Source organism: Orcinus orca, chromosome 7 (assembly GCF_937001465.1).
Source record: "Orcinus orca chromosome 7, mOrcOrc1.1, whole genome shotgun sequence".
Classification (NCBI taxonomy): domain Eukaryota; kingdom Metazoa; phylum Chordata; class Mammalia; order Artiodactyla; family Delphinidae; genus Orcinus; species Orcinus orca.
In genome coordinates this window covers 111546270-111562840 of record NC_064565.1, presented here as the reverse complement: position 1 = coordinate 111562840, position 16571 = coordinate 111546270, and the positions used below count along the sequence as shown (strand labels likewise).

Here is a 16571-nt window from a genome sequence, read left to right as displayed (position 1 = left end):
TTGCTGCCCTCGCTGAGGCTTGGCAGGTGGCTTGGGGACCCGCCCCTGCTTTCGCTGGGAATTACTTAGAAGCTGGCTTAATTGTTCTTAAAACAAGGGTGTCCATCCGAGGAGCAGTTGGTTGAGGATCACTGGCCCCTGACAGTTGCTGTAGATTATCACTGCTCTAAGGTAAATAAAGGAGGCAGGTTGCTTCTTGGAGCTTATTTTAGAAACTGAAGCAAAATCCTTCTGCAGCAATGTGCTGGCAGCCGGGCAGATGAGCAGTTTAGGATGAGAGGCCGTGCAGGCAGTGGAAAGGGACCAGACTTCTGCAGCTGGGTCTGAATTCCAACCCGGATTCTCCAGTTACCTGCTGCAGGGTCTGGTGAAAATGTCTGAATCTCCGTGAGGTTCAATGCCCCCTTTTGTAACCTGGGTATAACCACAGGTAGCTTTTGGATTATTGTGAAAAGTAAATCAGATAAAGCCTGAAAAGCAACTGGCACATCCTCACCACTCAGTTAGTGGTAATTGCCATTATGTTTGCATGTATGACCGCTCTGCTCTCCTTCCAGATTCAAGTAATTCTGAAACTATTAAATGATGCGAAACTAGGGAAGCTTCTCGGCTTTGGGGAGTGCTATTGGTCCAAGTCTCTTTTCTCCGATCAAGCTGCTATCCTAATGTCAGGAGGTTGTGAGCATTAGAACCGTGTGTGGCCCCATGACCACCTGAAGCGGGGCTTACGGTTTCCCTCTGTGTGTACCTAGAAGTTAAGAACACAACCCTCAACCTCTTGGCTAGCATTTTATTTTATTTCATATTTATTTTATTTTTAAATTTAAATAGGCTTCATTTATAGAGCAGTTTTAGGTTCAGCAAAATTGGGCAGAAAGCACAAAGCCCTCCCAGTACACCCTGCCCCCAATAGACACAATCTTCCCCACCAGCATTTTAATTCTGTGCCCGTAAATCACAAACCGTTCCTATTTTCTAAGAAAGATACAATTAAAAACCAGAGATGCAAATGCGTATTAGGTGATTTTGACATCTAGTAGCTACGTATCCTTATAGGTACATTTTAATTCCTTTTATTCTTCTAATTCATTTGGGAACACATTGGCCCATTCCTGAGGCTTCTGTAAATTGCCTGGAGTCACTCTTCATCCCCTTGTACATGAGTACTTTCCTGTGTATTAAGTGCAATTAGCAGCAGAGCCCTCAGAATCCATTCATTCTTTCAACAAATCACTAAGCACACACTGCATTTTCTGAGCAGTGCCCGGCATACCAGGGGCGGTAATACAGACACAGTCCTGCCCTGGTGGAGCTTATATTCTGATGTGAGAATGCAGACTTATTTTATGTATTTAATTCTTTTATATATATTTGTTATTTATTTATTTAATATAATAGTTTATTATTATTATTATTATTGGAGTGACCTATGCTGAAAAGCCTGTTGGGGGAAATGATGGACTAGAAGTGGGCTTCTTTGAGTGAATATTGGTACTTACCCCTCGAGCTCCTTTTTTACAATCATGATTATATCTTTGAAAGAAAAGTTATAGAAACTAACATAATGAAATGCAGATGCTCTTTAAAGCCTGCAGATTCGGGCTGTGGCCGTTTACGCTGTGCCGTGTGCCTTTTCTTCCCTCTCGGGTGCGCAGGCTTTGGCAGCGGGATGGCCTACTTGCCGGCCGTGGTCATGGTGGGCAGGTACTTCCAGAAGAGGCGCGCGCTCGCCCAGGGCCTCAGCACCACCGGGACCGGGTTTGGCACATTCCTCATGACGGTTTTGCTCAAGTACCTGTGCGCAGAGTACGGATGGCGGAATGCCATGTTCATCCAAGGCGCGGTGTCCCTGAACCTGTGTGTTTGCGGGGCGCTCATGAGGCCCCTCTCTCCTGGGACGGATGGAGACGACCCAGAAGGGAAAGAGCCACACGTCCTCCCGGCTCACTCCACCGAATCTGTTCGGTCCAGTGGACAGCTGGGCGGAGCGGAAGAGAAGGGGGGCGGCCCCGGCACCGAGGACTCCCTCGGGGACATGCCAGCCCAGGCGTGCCACGAGAAGGCTGCACACAGAAAGGACATGTGCGCCTTTCGGGTTCTGAAGACCGTGAGCCGGCTGACCATGAGGGTCAGGAAGGGCTTCCGGGATTGGTACTTGGGCTATTTTGGGACAGCCTCGCTCTTTACTAATCGGATGTTTGTTGCCTTTATTTTCTGGGCTCTGTTTGCATACAGCAGCTTTGTCATCCCTTTCATTCACCTCCCAGAAATAGTCAATTTGTATAATTTATCAGAGCAAAACGATGTTTTCCCTCTGACTTCGATCATAGCAATAGTTCATATCTTCGGAAAAGTGATCCTCGGCGTTGTGGCCGACTTGCCTTGCATCAGCGTTTGGAATGTCTTCCTGATGACCAACTTCACCCTAGTCCTCAGCATTTTTATTCTGCCCTTGATGCACACGTACGCTGGCCTGGCAGTCATCTGTGCACTGATAGGGTTTTCCAGCGGTTATTTCTCCCTGATGCCGGTGGTGACTGAAGACTTGGTGGGGATTGAGCACTTAGCCAACGCGTACGGCATCATCATCTGTGCTAACGGCATCTCTGCGTTGCTGGGACCACCTTTTGCAGGTAAACCATTCAAGGCTTTAAGAGCTTAGAGTGCATGTAGAAAGTCGTGTTCTCATTTGTGTTAAAAGTCCAGGATGAATAAGAAGGAAGTTTCCATTTGTGTACATGGTCCTTTTTTTTTTTCCCATTCCTGCCCCCAATTTCTGTTATAAATTTTAGCAAGTTAAAGGTCATTCTTTCATATAGAATGTAGATGAACTTTTGATCCCTAACCTGTGAGATCAACGGCTAGGCTGGTAAAGCGCACGGTGGAATAGTGCAGAGCCCCTGCCCCGTCCGAAAGAGACAGCCTCCACCCTGCTCCAGCTGATTTCCATCACCAAGAAATACAGAAAATCATTACTAGCTCTTCTATGGTTAGCCCCTCCCCCCACTGTCCAAGAGAAGCTAGGACTCTGCACTCTTAGGTAACGTCTCCAAATGTTCAAAACACTGTGTGTAGGTCCAGCAGAGCACTTCCGTGGATGTAGCCCTGTAGTCGTTTCCTACTGGTGCTGTAATAAATTGCTACAAACCTAGTAGCCTAAAACAATACAGATGTATTATTTTACACTTCTAGAGGTCAGAAGGCTTAAGTGCATCACAATGGGCCACAATCAAGGTGTTGGTGGGACTGCGTTCCTTCTGGAGGCTCTCAGGGCGAATCCATTTCCTCGTCTTGTGCAGTTTCTGGAGGCTTCCTGCTTTTGGGCTCCCGGCCCCTTCCTGCATCCTCTAAGCCAATATCATAGCATCTTCTCATCTCTCTAATTCTGACTCTCCTGCCTTCTCCTTTCACTTTTAAGATGCTGGTGACATTGGGTCCACCGGATAATCCAGGATAACCCCCATCTCAAGGTCCTTAACTTAATCACATCTGCAAAGTCCCTTTTGCCACATAAGGGAACATTTACAGTTCCCAGGGATTAGGAAGTGGGCATCTGGGGAGAGTTGGGACATTCTGCCTACCTCTGGCCCAGAGGCCACCAGTTAGCCACGTCTAGGGTGAGATCTCTCACCTGTATTCACCTCAGTTCAATGGAGATTTTGCTTCTTGCATCGGGCATACCAGAAGCCGTAGGCACCACCAAGGAGTCCTGTGTCTGGGCCAGGTAACTCTCTGAGCCTGTCATTCTGGGCAGGTTTTAAGCTTTGTGGTAGGTAGACCCAGTCCCCAAGAGGCCAGGTACTGGGCAAAGGTGACAAAGTCTACCCACTGTCCAGGGATTGGAGGCAGGAGCCCACAAAGTATGGCAGGGACTGGGGCCAAATGTCAAAACAAAGGTGCTCTGTGGAGGTGGCTCTTAGGGCAGCCAGGCCAGGCAGGACTGGTGACAGTTGTCAGAGCTGCCAGAAGTTCTGTGCAGGGTTTTAAGCTAACCTGGTAGAATCTCACCTATTCAGGTGCCCCATCCTCTGCCTATCTGGCTGCTCCAGGCCCTTTATCCTCATATCCTCTGCAGAAATACTTCTTCCCAGTGGATGGGGGAACCTCATGGGTGCAGGACAAAGCCCTCCCCACCCCTTGCTTCCCAGTCTGTCTACAGAGCCTACAGTCACCTGTCCTAGAACTACGCTGGCAGAGGGCTTATGCCAAGACAACCATTTTTAAGTCCCCCTCAGGACTGAAGCTCAAGAAATAATAGATTTTTACCTATTCAGCTGACAACACTGGCAGCTGGCTGACAAAAGGTTTAAGGCCCAAGGATTGCTTTAGGAACCCAGAGGCTACATATGGGGCCCCTCCTGGATCAAGCTGCTCCTATACAGAGATGCAGGCCAGCATTTCTAGGTGCCAGTGAATATCTACAGCAGTGCAGCAGACTATTATATTGGCAGTGGAAGAGTCAGTACTGCTCAGTGATCTCATAGTATAGAATTCTCTATCAGTTAGGGATGCATTTGGTTATAAGAGAACACCCTGACAATGGTAGCTTAAACAGAGATTTGTGTCACATAACCAGAAATCTAGAATTCAGAGACTAGATGATATTGGGGCAGTGTCTCAAGATCCTCTTGGCCTTTTCCTCATGCTAGTGGCCTCATGGTCACACAGTGCCTGCAGTAGCTCCAGCCACTACATCCTCATTTATAACAAGAAAGAGGAAGGAACAAAAGACTCAGTCCCAGAAGACTTCCACTTATATCTGATTGGCCAGAACTGTGTCACGCAGCTAGTCCAAACTTCAAGGGGAACTGAGAATTGGAGAATTTTACTTTCCAGCCTCTGTACTAGAGGAAGGAAAGGAGAAAAGAACTGGGATTGGGGGGTTGGATCAGTCAACCAATGGTAACTTCCAAAGGAGTTAAATATCCATTAAGGGGATGGGGACATTATCAGTGGCTCATCCACCCTCTTGTTGGAAGTCCTTCAGGTATATTGTATGTGGAAATAGAATCTGCCGTTGATGTTTCTTTGCAGGATCCAAGGGGTACTTTCTGCTTCTAATGGTCAGTCTGCGATTATTTTATACTATCCATCAGATTGCAATAGCAGTATCACAACACAGCCGTGAGGTGCAGCCGAAGTAATTCATGATCAATGTTAATTAAAGCACCAAGGTTTGCCAGCATGGTTTCCTTATCCCATCCCTATGGTCATTTCCTTTTGACACACTTGGACTCTAGTGCACTTTCTTGAGCGGAAGAGAAAGGAATTATAACTAGAAGACATGGAGTTATACCCAACCCTCAGTCACCAGGTCTGATCTCTGCTTGCTTCAACGTTCCTCCCTAGAAGTGGAGTCTGTAGCTGAATTTGATACACCATAGATGGTAGAAACCATTGTATTACAAACCTGACATGAATATGTGTCAAATGCTGCCATGGGGACTCTAAAATCAATGTTCTGATGTACATCTCCAGGCCAGCAACCTAAAGGGACCTCTCCTTCTTTTTGTTTGTTTCTTCTCCTTCCACTGAATTCATGCACTGAGGAGTGCTGAACAACATGATTAGCTAACTGTATTGTGTTTAATTCATTGACTTTCCAGGCCAAGGAGCCAATATTGCAAGAGATGCAAGGCCAGCCTTTATGCGTGATAGTGCCGAAGTGCCTGGCAATAGGAGTGACTAAATAACCACATTAAATTCTTGCTAGAAATTCCAGGTTGACTAGAAATTATTACTTACCTTGATGTGCTAGAAGGAAAATTACTGTTCACATTAGCTTTTTCATTTTTAATGAGTTTAGAAATGAATGTGTTTTCCATTTTTCAAAGCAGTTCCTACTGGCACTAAAAAGTCTGGTACAATTTAGTAGCATGTTAGACAATCACACATTTCCATTTAGGAGAAGAACGTGCAATCAAAGATATTGAACAGACATTTCAACCATGTCACTCAGCAACCTGAACTTCATGATGTAATTCATTTATAATGTTACTGGGCATTCAGTTCATCACTTTTAAAGATATAATAATAGTACCTTTCTAGATGTTTCCAGGGTAAAGTATAGCAAAACTCAGCCACCAGATTTGACTGACCAAGAACCTACACGTATCTCCAGTATTTGCATAAAGCATAACACCCTAACAATAATTTGTAATGTTTTTTCATCAAGAGCTGGGAACACTTATTTAATAAGTAAGAAAAATAGCCGTCACTCCTCATTTGACAGACTCAAATGAAAAGGAAACGCAGTTTAATAGGGAACCAGATTTTACTTTGAAGCTGTTGATTTCAGTGGATGGTTGGATCAGGACTGCCAAGGATCCAAGCTCCAAACCAAGGGACTGATGAGTTCAGACCTACAGGGAGAGATGGTGAAGGATGAATGAGGCGGGCATCTTGTCTGAAACATCTTGTTTCTAAAGCGTTATCGTCCCCATGTGTTGGGCCAAAGCACATGGTAAAGTACTGTCTCCTGACCTGCTTTGCATCTGACTTGGGACTGGGTTGAGTTCAGACTAGTGGAGATGGCAGGATCTGGAATCGTTTCAGATAAAGGTAGATTGGAAAAACCTATGGGATTAATCTAACATAAAATTTAGGACTACTCCAATCTGTACCAAACTTGTTTGCTAAAGTTGAGTGCACTTTTTGAGAAATTGACTTGTGAGTTACTTTAAAAGAATGGGCTGTGTGAAGATGCTTTTACAAAAGTTTATACTTTTAGGGGAAAGATGCAAGATCTTAAAATATAATTAATTCAACATAAGGCTGTAACAATGTGTAACACACTTAGCACACATTTTCTGTAGTCTGCGGAGACAAGAGGGAGGATGGAGCGGTGGGAAGGAGATGATAGGGTGTTCTAAGGGTGATGGGTTTATTACTGTCCCCCCAGAAGGGGGAATAGTACATGTACAGACAAGGTGTCAAGACAAATATGTTTGAAACTCCAGAATATTCAGAATGGCTTGTGCTTGTGGTTAAGCTCTGGGCAGCAAGAGAGGTGGACAGGGGCCATATCACAGAGCCCTGGAGCTTGTACTCAAACACTTGTAACCAAAAAGTACATAAATAGTCTGAACTAAGTACAAATTAATTCTCCAATGAGGATTTTGTCCTGAGTCTGTGTTAGGCAGTGATGGGAAATCAACTTGTTTCAGCTGTTGGTTATTTAGAGACATCATTTCCTACTCTCAATCACTTGATCATATGAAAAGGGAGGATTTAACTGTTAAACTGACAAGATCAGCTTTCATATGGGATGAGTGGGGTATGAGAACCTCATTTATATGTATTGATTTTTTAGAAACTGTAGCTGAAGATAGTGCTGTCATGTACTCTGCTTATAGAGACACACCACTCAGCGTTATCTGTGAGTGAATTATTCACTTCATCATAATTCACAGTGGTCCACAGCTGACAAATGGTGGCACCGAGCAAAAGTTGGGTGTGTTTTTGTTCATATGTCACTGTGTCTTTCTGATTCAATGCTGAAGCTGAATCACTGTTTCTGACTTGTATGTTTAATCTTATCTGTCCTTCTAGTCTCAAACTGGAAATTAAGAAAAGATGATAGAACATTTACTAAGCCATATCTAAGGACTCTGGTATTCTCTTCTTTTATATATCAACTAACAAACTCAAAAACTTGGTTTACTTTTAAAGTATATCCAGGATTCATAGCTCTTGAGGGGTTTTTTTAAAAGTATACATTTTCGATGCTGTTGTTTGTTTTTCTTTATGACAGCCTTGACTCATCCAGGTGCGTTAAGCACTAGATACAATAAACAAGAGATACAGATAAGCCACAGGAAGTCAGAGATAGTAGTTTACACACTTAGCAGTTGCTTTTGTGTAGCTGTTTGTTGGTCGAGAAGCTTGTAAGTTGTATTTATGCGTTCATTTGCCAATTAGATACTTTTTAAAAGATAATTTTCTTAAAGTGACCATGGAATGCTGTGTTTGGTCATGAAATCATTTATATTTTTCTTATGCCTTTGCTAACTAATGCACTTGTTGAAATGGAAAAAGTGAATGCTTATATTTACATTTTTACCATAAATAAAATTCTGCATATAGCTTCATCCTCTCAGTTTGCATAGCTGGCTACGTGGGGACCATGACATGCGACTGATCCTTATAACTGAAGTGAATGAAACATCACGCTTCATAGTTTCTGAGACTCTTTTTTCACATTTTAACATCTCTGAAATCAGAATACCTTGTACAAAGTTCTAAGAAAATATCAAGTCACATTTTAATTATGATCTATTTCTTTTTTATCGATACATAAGATAATGATGCCTCACGTAATTCATGGTGCCTTAGAGTCCATGAAATACGGTAGTATCTTACAGGCCCTGGTAAGATCATTATACGAAAGTATTAGACTATAATAGTAAAGTATTTTTTTTAAAGAACTGATAATTTAGTTAGCATTTAAAGCTATGTCTTTGGCAATTTAAACGTTCACAAATTTAAATATACATATTAAAGGTTTATAGCTGTAAATGAATTTTATAAAACCTGGAAATCTTGATTCTTTCTAGAACAGATATTTACCCTTCTACTTCAGAATGAATGAAAGTTCAAATGTCTTCTGCCCAGCCTCTTTGTGTATACACAAGAATCTTCTTCAGAAGAGTTTTGAGGTTTTAGAAAAGATTTGTGTTTATATTTGTGTAAAAAGAAAATCATTAGATTCACTTTTTGCTGCTGGCTTTGTGCCGGCCTGAGAGTTACCCCAAGGGCTGTGGGCCAGAAGATTCTCCCTATAGGTCGGCCAGCTACTGTTTCAGTGCCTTTAAAAGTACCCCAGTGACTTCAAAGATAAATGCAGCCGTCCCCACGCACCAAGAACTCTGGTTCCAACAGCCCAGACTTAAAAATGGCTGAATGAACGGTTGGGGCATTAAATGACATATAATAAATCCTTAGAGAATTATTTATAGTAGCAATAAATGCTTGCTTTGAGTTCTTGACTTTATTTTCTCAACTTCGTTACACTGAATATATTCTCTTTTGTTTTGTAGGGTGGATCTACGACATCACACAAAAATATGATTTTTCCTTTTATATATGTGGTTTACTCTACATGGTAGGAATACTCTTTTTACTCATTCAACCGTGTATTCAAATTATAGGACAGTCCAGAAAAAAATACATAGATGGTGCAAATGTGTAGCGTCCTGTTACGTCCCGTGTAAGATTTCTTTGCCATACTCATGCCTACCTCACATGGTTGCTGTGAGGAGCCTGTGACATATCATGGGAAAGTACGTTGTCCCATAACTGGCACAGTCGTTTGTAAATGCCATTGTCATGGCTTCGTTTGAAAGCAGCACTGCCTTCCTGTGCAGGGAGAGGCATTAAGGACTACATGCATCTTAGAGATGACCGTGTCCTGCAAAGACAGACTATTAAATCATTGGTAGAAACGCCCTCCTAAAAAGTATCTCATCATCCACTAAGACTAGGGTTTTAGAAACAGTTTTTAAAACAAAGAATGAAAGCTTTTCAACCCAACTACTTCTTTTTAAGATGAAAATAAGGTATCTAAGTGCTTCTGGAAATCTTACAGATACAGGTCTCCCCTGCTTTTTGGAAGCGCTTTCCACTGCTTTGCTTTTATGAAAGACCTACGTTAGTACCTGTTTTCACTCACCAGAAGAAACCCAAGGAGGATTTTCGCTTTTACAAAAAGAAAAGGGGAACCACGTTCAGCGTTTGTTTTGCTGTGAACCTTTATAGAGGCAGCTCGGCCGGAGCAGCAAGAGTGGCGCCGTCAGGCTCCTTGCGGGGAACCACATTCCGCAATTCAGCCTCAAGTCGCCATAGCTTTGAACTGTGTCTGTGAGCATCTGTACTTGATCTCGATTTATTTTGTGCATCCATGAGCAAGATGTGACCTAAGGTCGTGGCTTCTTTGCTTTATGCCATTTCAGTTAAGGTTTCCTAGAACACTGCTTTCAGATAGTGGGGAAAACCTGTAAATGGGTTTTAAGCAGAAGACTATGCTGGATTTCAGAAATTGTTACAGGGAGCTGTTGATCTACCAGTGTAAAACAAAAGCAGGCTCTAACTTCAAAGGTAATATATTTGGTACAATTAAAGAAACACAGTTTATATTTTTATTAAAGAATTCTGCAGCTAGGGCATACAATTTCTAAATCTTTCTCTAAGAAAAGCATTGGCCGTTACTCCTAATTCAATATTATCCAGTTATAAACTGAACCTTGAGACAAAACCTTAACAAGTAAATATTAATAATCTCCTTAGTGAAAGTCATATTCATGCATACAACCACTGAATCAAGGGCTACGATTCAAGCACTTTTATTCATTTCATTGGCCTCTTAGTTTATGAGCACGATCTGAGGCCTATAGAAAAAATTTTTTCTGAGTTTCTCCTGCCCAGTAAATAAAATAGAAAGCTAATTGCTGGTTAACATGTAAAGTTGGTGGTTAAATCATCTGTCAAGCATGTTACTAATCCCAAATAGGAGACTGTCAGGTTGTGAGGATAATAAAATGCCCTTGGTCCAAATGTCTGTGCACTTGACATTGCAGTAGTGGTAACAAATAGCCCTTCTCCAGTGTCTTGCTGTTCTATGGACAGTTCGTCTGCCTGAGCTCAGCACAGTTTTTAAAATAGTTCTCTTGATTGATTTCAAACAGAAGATAACTGTGATCCGTGATATCACATAATGCTCTTCCTTTATCGGAGATCTCTATTTTTCTAAGCCAAACATGTTTCACACTGCAGAATGTTCTTCCCAGAATCATTCTGAAATTTCTGGCTGCCTTACTTGTTTACACATATTTTAGAACTATTTAAATTTCCACTTACAATTTGCTCATCACACACACACAAAAATGCTTTAATATCATGGCCAGTGTCTTGGGTCAAATTTATCTAAAGTGAGTACAGACCATTCTCAGTTATCCTTGGTAATTAGAGGCAGGAATGGTACTAGTAATTGGAGTCACAGAACGTTACCCCAGCCTAATTTTAGCCATCCATTTCAGTCTTTTACTCCACCAAACCCTTTAGAGCTGTTAACAAGTGATTACATGGACACGTTTCCTTTTTGTTTCATCTCCACTATTTCCTGCTCTAATGTCTAGTGGGAGGGGTTGGGTAATGAAAGGGACCACCAAAATAACAATAATCATAAAAGGCGGCTAATGGAAAGGAGAAACAAAAGCATGGCTAACATATGCAATATTACCTCCAATGATTCAAGAATTGCCTGTAAATTATTATAGATAATAAATTGCATGTCATACTCCATTTGGTCCAACACAGTGACCCGTTTGTTATCATGACATCTTTGGCTGCTGTGAAAGAACCCAACTCTCTGTTTTTGATAAAGGAATCTTAACTCTTAAATGCTGACGCAACGTTTTTCTCTCTCTATATTTACCATTAAATTAGGATGATAGATTGAAAAACATGTTGTGTGTTTTAAAACTGACTATATTACTCCCTTACTTTCATTTACTGACAATACCAAATTAACAAGAGGCGGCGTTGAATACTGGGAATGGTGCTATACAGCTGATGCATTTTGATGCTTGCCCTACTAGTTGTGCATCACAAATACGAACTTTTTATCCAAGGACCCAGCTTTAGTTAAATATCCAAGTGAGGCCTGCTTACGTTCAGCCTGTCCAGTTGTTTGTTGATTTACCATATTTTTAGAAGTGGTGATCTCTACCAAATCAAGTCCCTGTTTTACAAAGACAAAAGTAAAACCTACTTGCAATATTCATGTTGCCAACAGAAAAAAAAGAGAATGCTTATAAAGAATTACAGCAAATACATTATTTCCTGTTTAAATGTATCCTGATGATATATAGGGTTGATTGTATATTTGTTATGTGCTTTATAGGTTTCCCCTCACATATCCAAATACTTTTTATTTACATACAACTAAATAAATTTTGTCCTCTTTAAAGATGGTCAGTGAGTTTTTGTACAAAATCTTTATTTTCTTATCTTTAAGAGGAAAACTCCTAAAATATAAGTGATAATTATCTGTTTAGTTCTTTCCCCTGGAAGAGTTTTTCTCTAGGTATGGTTATAAAACCACCGAGAGAGAATCACTGAGCGTGACTGTTAGAAGGGCCAAGTTCAGCTACAAAATTTAAAATGCACACACCCTATAATCCAGCAACTGCATTTCTAAAATTTTTTCCTACATATGAACAAAGACAAATGAACAAGGATTTTTTGATTTATTGTTTGTTATATAAAAGACTGGAAATAATTTAAATGTCCATCAATGGGAACTGTTAAAGTATGGTATTTATGCAACTGTTAAAAAAAAAAAAGACCGATTCATATGTAAAATTAGACAACAGTATCCAAAATATATTGCTAAGAGAAAAAAAGCAAGACATGTTTAATGTACCCCCAATTACATTTTTGCTAACTACAAAAAATGTTATTAATATGGCTTGTGTATATATATATATATAGAACATTTCTGGAAGGAAACAGAAGGAAACATTAACAGTGTTCAGCTCTGGGGAGGGAAGTTTGGGCTCTGGGGTGGGCCTGACTTTTTCCCTTATGCACATGAGGATTTTTTCAATTTAAAACTTGTATCCAAAATTGTTTTAAATACAGATTCCTGGGGCTATTTAAAACCTAATGAATTGGAATCTTGGAGGATGGGACCAAGATATCTGCCTTGTATTGGACTGGCCAAAAAGTTCGTTCGGGTTTTTCATAAGCTGTCACAGAAACACCCAAAAGAACTTTTTGGCCAACCCAATAAATAAGCTTATCAGTTGATTTTTATGCTCACTAAAACTGGAGACCAGCTCTCAGCATATTTAAGTGTAAAACATTCCAATCAATTTCTTTCTTTTTTTTGAAAAAGCCAAAGTGAGTTTATTAGCATTGTTTTTTTCTTTTGATAAATGACTACTAGTGTAACACCTTGATAAAGAGAAGCTTGAGAGCTACTGTTATATTTTAACAAATTAAAAATAATCTGTTTTCCTGTTACAAAAGTATTATGTTACATGTTTATTAATACACTGAATTTGGTAAGCAAATAAGTATATATTAGTATATTGAAGTGAGTGTAAAAATAAGAAGAAAAAATTTAAATGTACTTCCAATACCCAGATATAATCATTGCAATATCTTTTATACCCTTTTACTGTTTGTGCATGTGTTTCTCAAAAACAATTTTATACTTTTAAAGTATAATTTATAATTAAATTTTATTATAAATTATAAAGCAAATTATAATTTGTTCTTTGCATGAACACTCTATCAAGGACATCTTTCCGTATCACTAGATGGCATCTTCAGTACAGTGGTCTCAACCATTTTTTTCACTCCAGCACAACTGAGGCATTAAACACAGTTTTGATAATGTTATTCTGTCAACTCTTTTTTTAAGGAGTGAGGAGATGAGGCAGAGAGGAGGGAGGAAAAACGGTCAGTTTAAGTCAAAAAAACTCCAGATGGCAAATACCTATCTGCAACATCATTTTTAATGATTGTATAAACTATAATGTTTTAAAAACAAATTCCCAATTGTTAGCCATTTAGGTTGCTTCTAATTTTTGCCCATAGTGTGTAATATTGTGATAAACACTCCTCCCCACCTCCAATCAATTTCAAATGCTTTTCCTGACTCCCTCACATTGATTATCTCCTTTTATGCATATGACATTCTGATTAATTACTATCCATGGAGCACTCCTAGTGTATAGTATTTTTATTCCACTGTCTGTCTCCCTAGTCTCTTTCCATTCAACAGATGTAAACTGGGCTCCTATTAGAACAAGGTAGGCTGATGCCAAGTGCCTTCCCTCGAGTGGCCCGCGTGCAGAGGAAGCTGCTATTGCTGGAAGTGATGATGCAATAACAAAGCTAAGGGAGATGAGACTTGTAACCTGTTTAAATGAAACTGTAATTAATAATATAAAAGACACAGAGAGGTTCAATAAAACGAATGCAGAACTATCCCTAAGGTATGTCTGTTTGTCAAATGAAAGATGCAGACAAGTGCTAAACTTACAGTTCTCAAACTCTTGGGTCTCAGGTCCATGCTACAGTCCTGAAAACCAATGAAGTCCCAAAGAGCTTTTGTTTTTGTAGGCTGTATCTTATTGATATTTACCATATTAGAAAGTGAAACTGAGAAATTTTTTAAATTATTTAGTATTGCTTCATTTTAAAATAATAAAGAGCCTACTACGTTAGTACAAATAACATTTTTTTGAAAAGTAACCATATTTCCCAAAATTTTTTTTAGTAAGAATAGCAGCATTTTTTTACATTTTTGCCAATTTCTTTAATATCTGGCACAATAGAAGACAGCTGTGTTCTTATGTTTGCTTCTACATTCAATCTGTTTTGATATATGGTTTTGATTGACATATATGAAGGAAATTCAGCCTCATACCTATATGTAGTTGGAAAGAGAGGAGTATTTATTTTAATAGTCTTTTCAGATAATTGTAGTGTGGTTGTTTTTTTTTTGATACCACAACAAAACTCAACAAGTGGTATTTCTTAAAGGTTATTTGCACTGTGTAATCTGACACCATATCATATAACTTTTTGTAAAACGTTACATTAAAAGCCTGTTTTGCACTGTGAATGACTCTTTTGCCCATTTAGGATTTTGTAACATAATGCTTTAGTAATTTGGAAAATACTAATCTACTGAGTTTTGTAGATCTTCCAAATGTTTTCATATCTCAAACAATATTTTTTTAAATCATATGATAATTGTGTGGTTCCATTTATATGAAATGTCCAGAATATGCAAATCCATAGACAGAAAGTGTATTAGTGGTTGCCAGAGGCTAGGAGGAGAGAGGAATTGGCACGTGGTATCTTTTGGGGGTGACAAAACTAGAAAATGGTGATAGTTTCACAAATTTTTGAATATATAAAAACCATTGAATTATATACTTTAAAAGGGTGAATTTGGATTAAGAACGCTGCTTGAGAGAGCTCCAGGGACGGGCGCGAGCCGCGGCTAAAAGTGCGGAGCCCAGAGACAGACATGAGACGCTAAGGCCGCTGCTGCCGCCACCAGGAGGCCTGTGTGCGAACACAGGTCACTAGCCACACGCCCTTCCGGGGAGCCTGTGCAGCCCGCCACTGCCAGGGTCCCGGGATCCAGAGACAACTCGCCCGGGAGATCGCAGGGCGCGCCTCAGGCTGCAACGTCACGCCGGCCTCTGCCGCTGCAGGCCCGCCCCACACTCCGTGACCCTCCCTACCCCCCGGCCTGAGTGAGCCAGAGCCTCCGAATCAGCGGCTCCTTTAACCCCGTCCTGTCTGAGCAAAGAACAGACGCCCTCCGGCGACCTACACGCACAGGCGGGGCCAAATCCAAAGCTGAGCCCCTGGGAGCTGTGAGAACAAAGAAGAGAAAGGGAAATCTCTCCCAGCAGCCTCAGAAGCATCGGATTAAAGCTCCACAATCAACTTGATATACCCTGCATCTGTGGAATACCTGAATAGTCAACGAATCATCCCAAATTAAGGAGCCCTGTGGATGAAAGGCTCTTGGTGCTGCAGCCAGGAGTCAGTGCTGAGCCTCTGAGGTGGGAGAGCCAACTTCAGGACACTGGTCCACAAGAGGCCTCCCAGATGCACATAATATCAAACGGCAAAAATCTCCGAGAGATCTCCATCTCAACGCCAGCACCCAGCTTCACTCAACGACCAGCAAGCTACAGTGCTGGACATCCTATGCCAAACAACTAGCAAGACAGGAACACAACCCCACCCATTAGCAGAGAGGCTGCCCAAAATCATAATAAGTCTACAGACACCCCAAAACACACCACCAGACGTGGACCTGCCCACCAGAAAGACAAGATCCAGCCTCATCCACCAGAACACAGGCACTAGTACCCTCCACCAGGAAGCCGACACAACCCACTGAACCAACCTTAGCCACTGGGGACAGACACAAAAAACAACAGGAACTACGAACCTTCAGCCTGCAAAAAAGGAGACCACAAACACAGTAAGATAAGCAAAATGAAAAGACAGAAAAACACACAGCAGATGAAGGAGCAAGATAAAAACCCACCAGACCTAACAAATGAAGAGGAAATAGGCAGTCTACCTGAAAAAGAATTCAGAATAATGATAGTAAGGTTGATCCGAAATCTTGGAGATAGAATGGACAATAGAATGGACAAAATGCAAGAATCAGTTAACAAGGACCTAGAAGAACTAAAGATGAAACAAGCAACGATGAACAACACAATAAATGAAATTAAAAGTACTCTAGATGGGATCAATAGCAGAATAACTGAGGCAGAAGAACGGATAAGTGACCTGGAAGATAAAATAGTGGAAATAACGACTGCAGAGCAGAATAAAGAAAAAAGAATGAAAAGAACTGAGGACAGTCTCAGAGACCTCTGGGACAACATTAAACGCACCAACATTCGAATTATAGGGGTTCCAGAAGAAGAAGAGAAAAAGAAAGGGACTGAGAAAATATTTGAAGAGATTATAGTTGAAAACTTCCCTAATATGGGAAAGGAAATAGTTAATCAAGTCCAGGA

General features: G+C 40.8%; 1 protein-coding gene across 5 annotated transcripts in view; it reads left to right on the top strand.

Moving 5' to 3' along the window:
* The window catches only part of SLC16A14 (solute carrier family 16 member 14), a 35435-nt gene extending 23470 nt beyond the window's left edge, over window positions 1–11965 (top strand). For all 5 annotated transcript variants that reach the window (XM_033425812.2, XM_033425821.2, XM_033425828.2 and 2 more), the window contains 2 exons: window positions 1656–2633; window positions 9039–11965. In XM_033425812.2, coding sequence (XP_033281703.1) covers window positions 1656–2633; window positions 9039–9190 — 1130 coding nt within the window. In that variant the 3' untranslated portion in view covers window positions 9191–11965. The remainder of the gene's footprint in view (window positions 1–1655; window positions 2634–9038) is intronic.
* Window positions 11966–16571: the final 4606 nt, after the last annotated feature.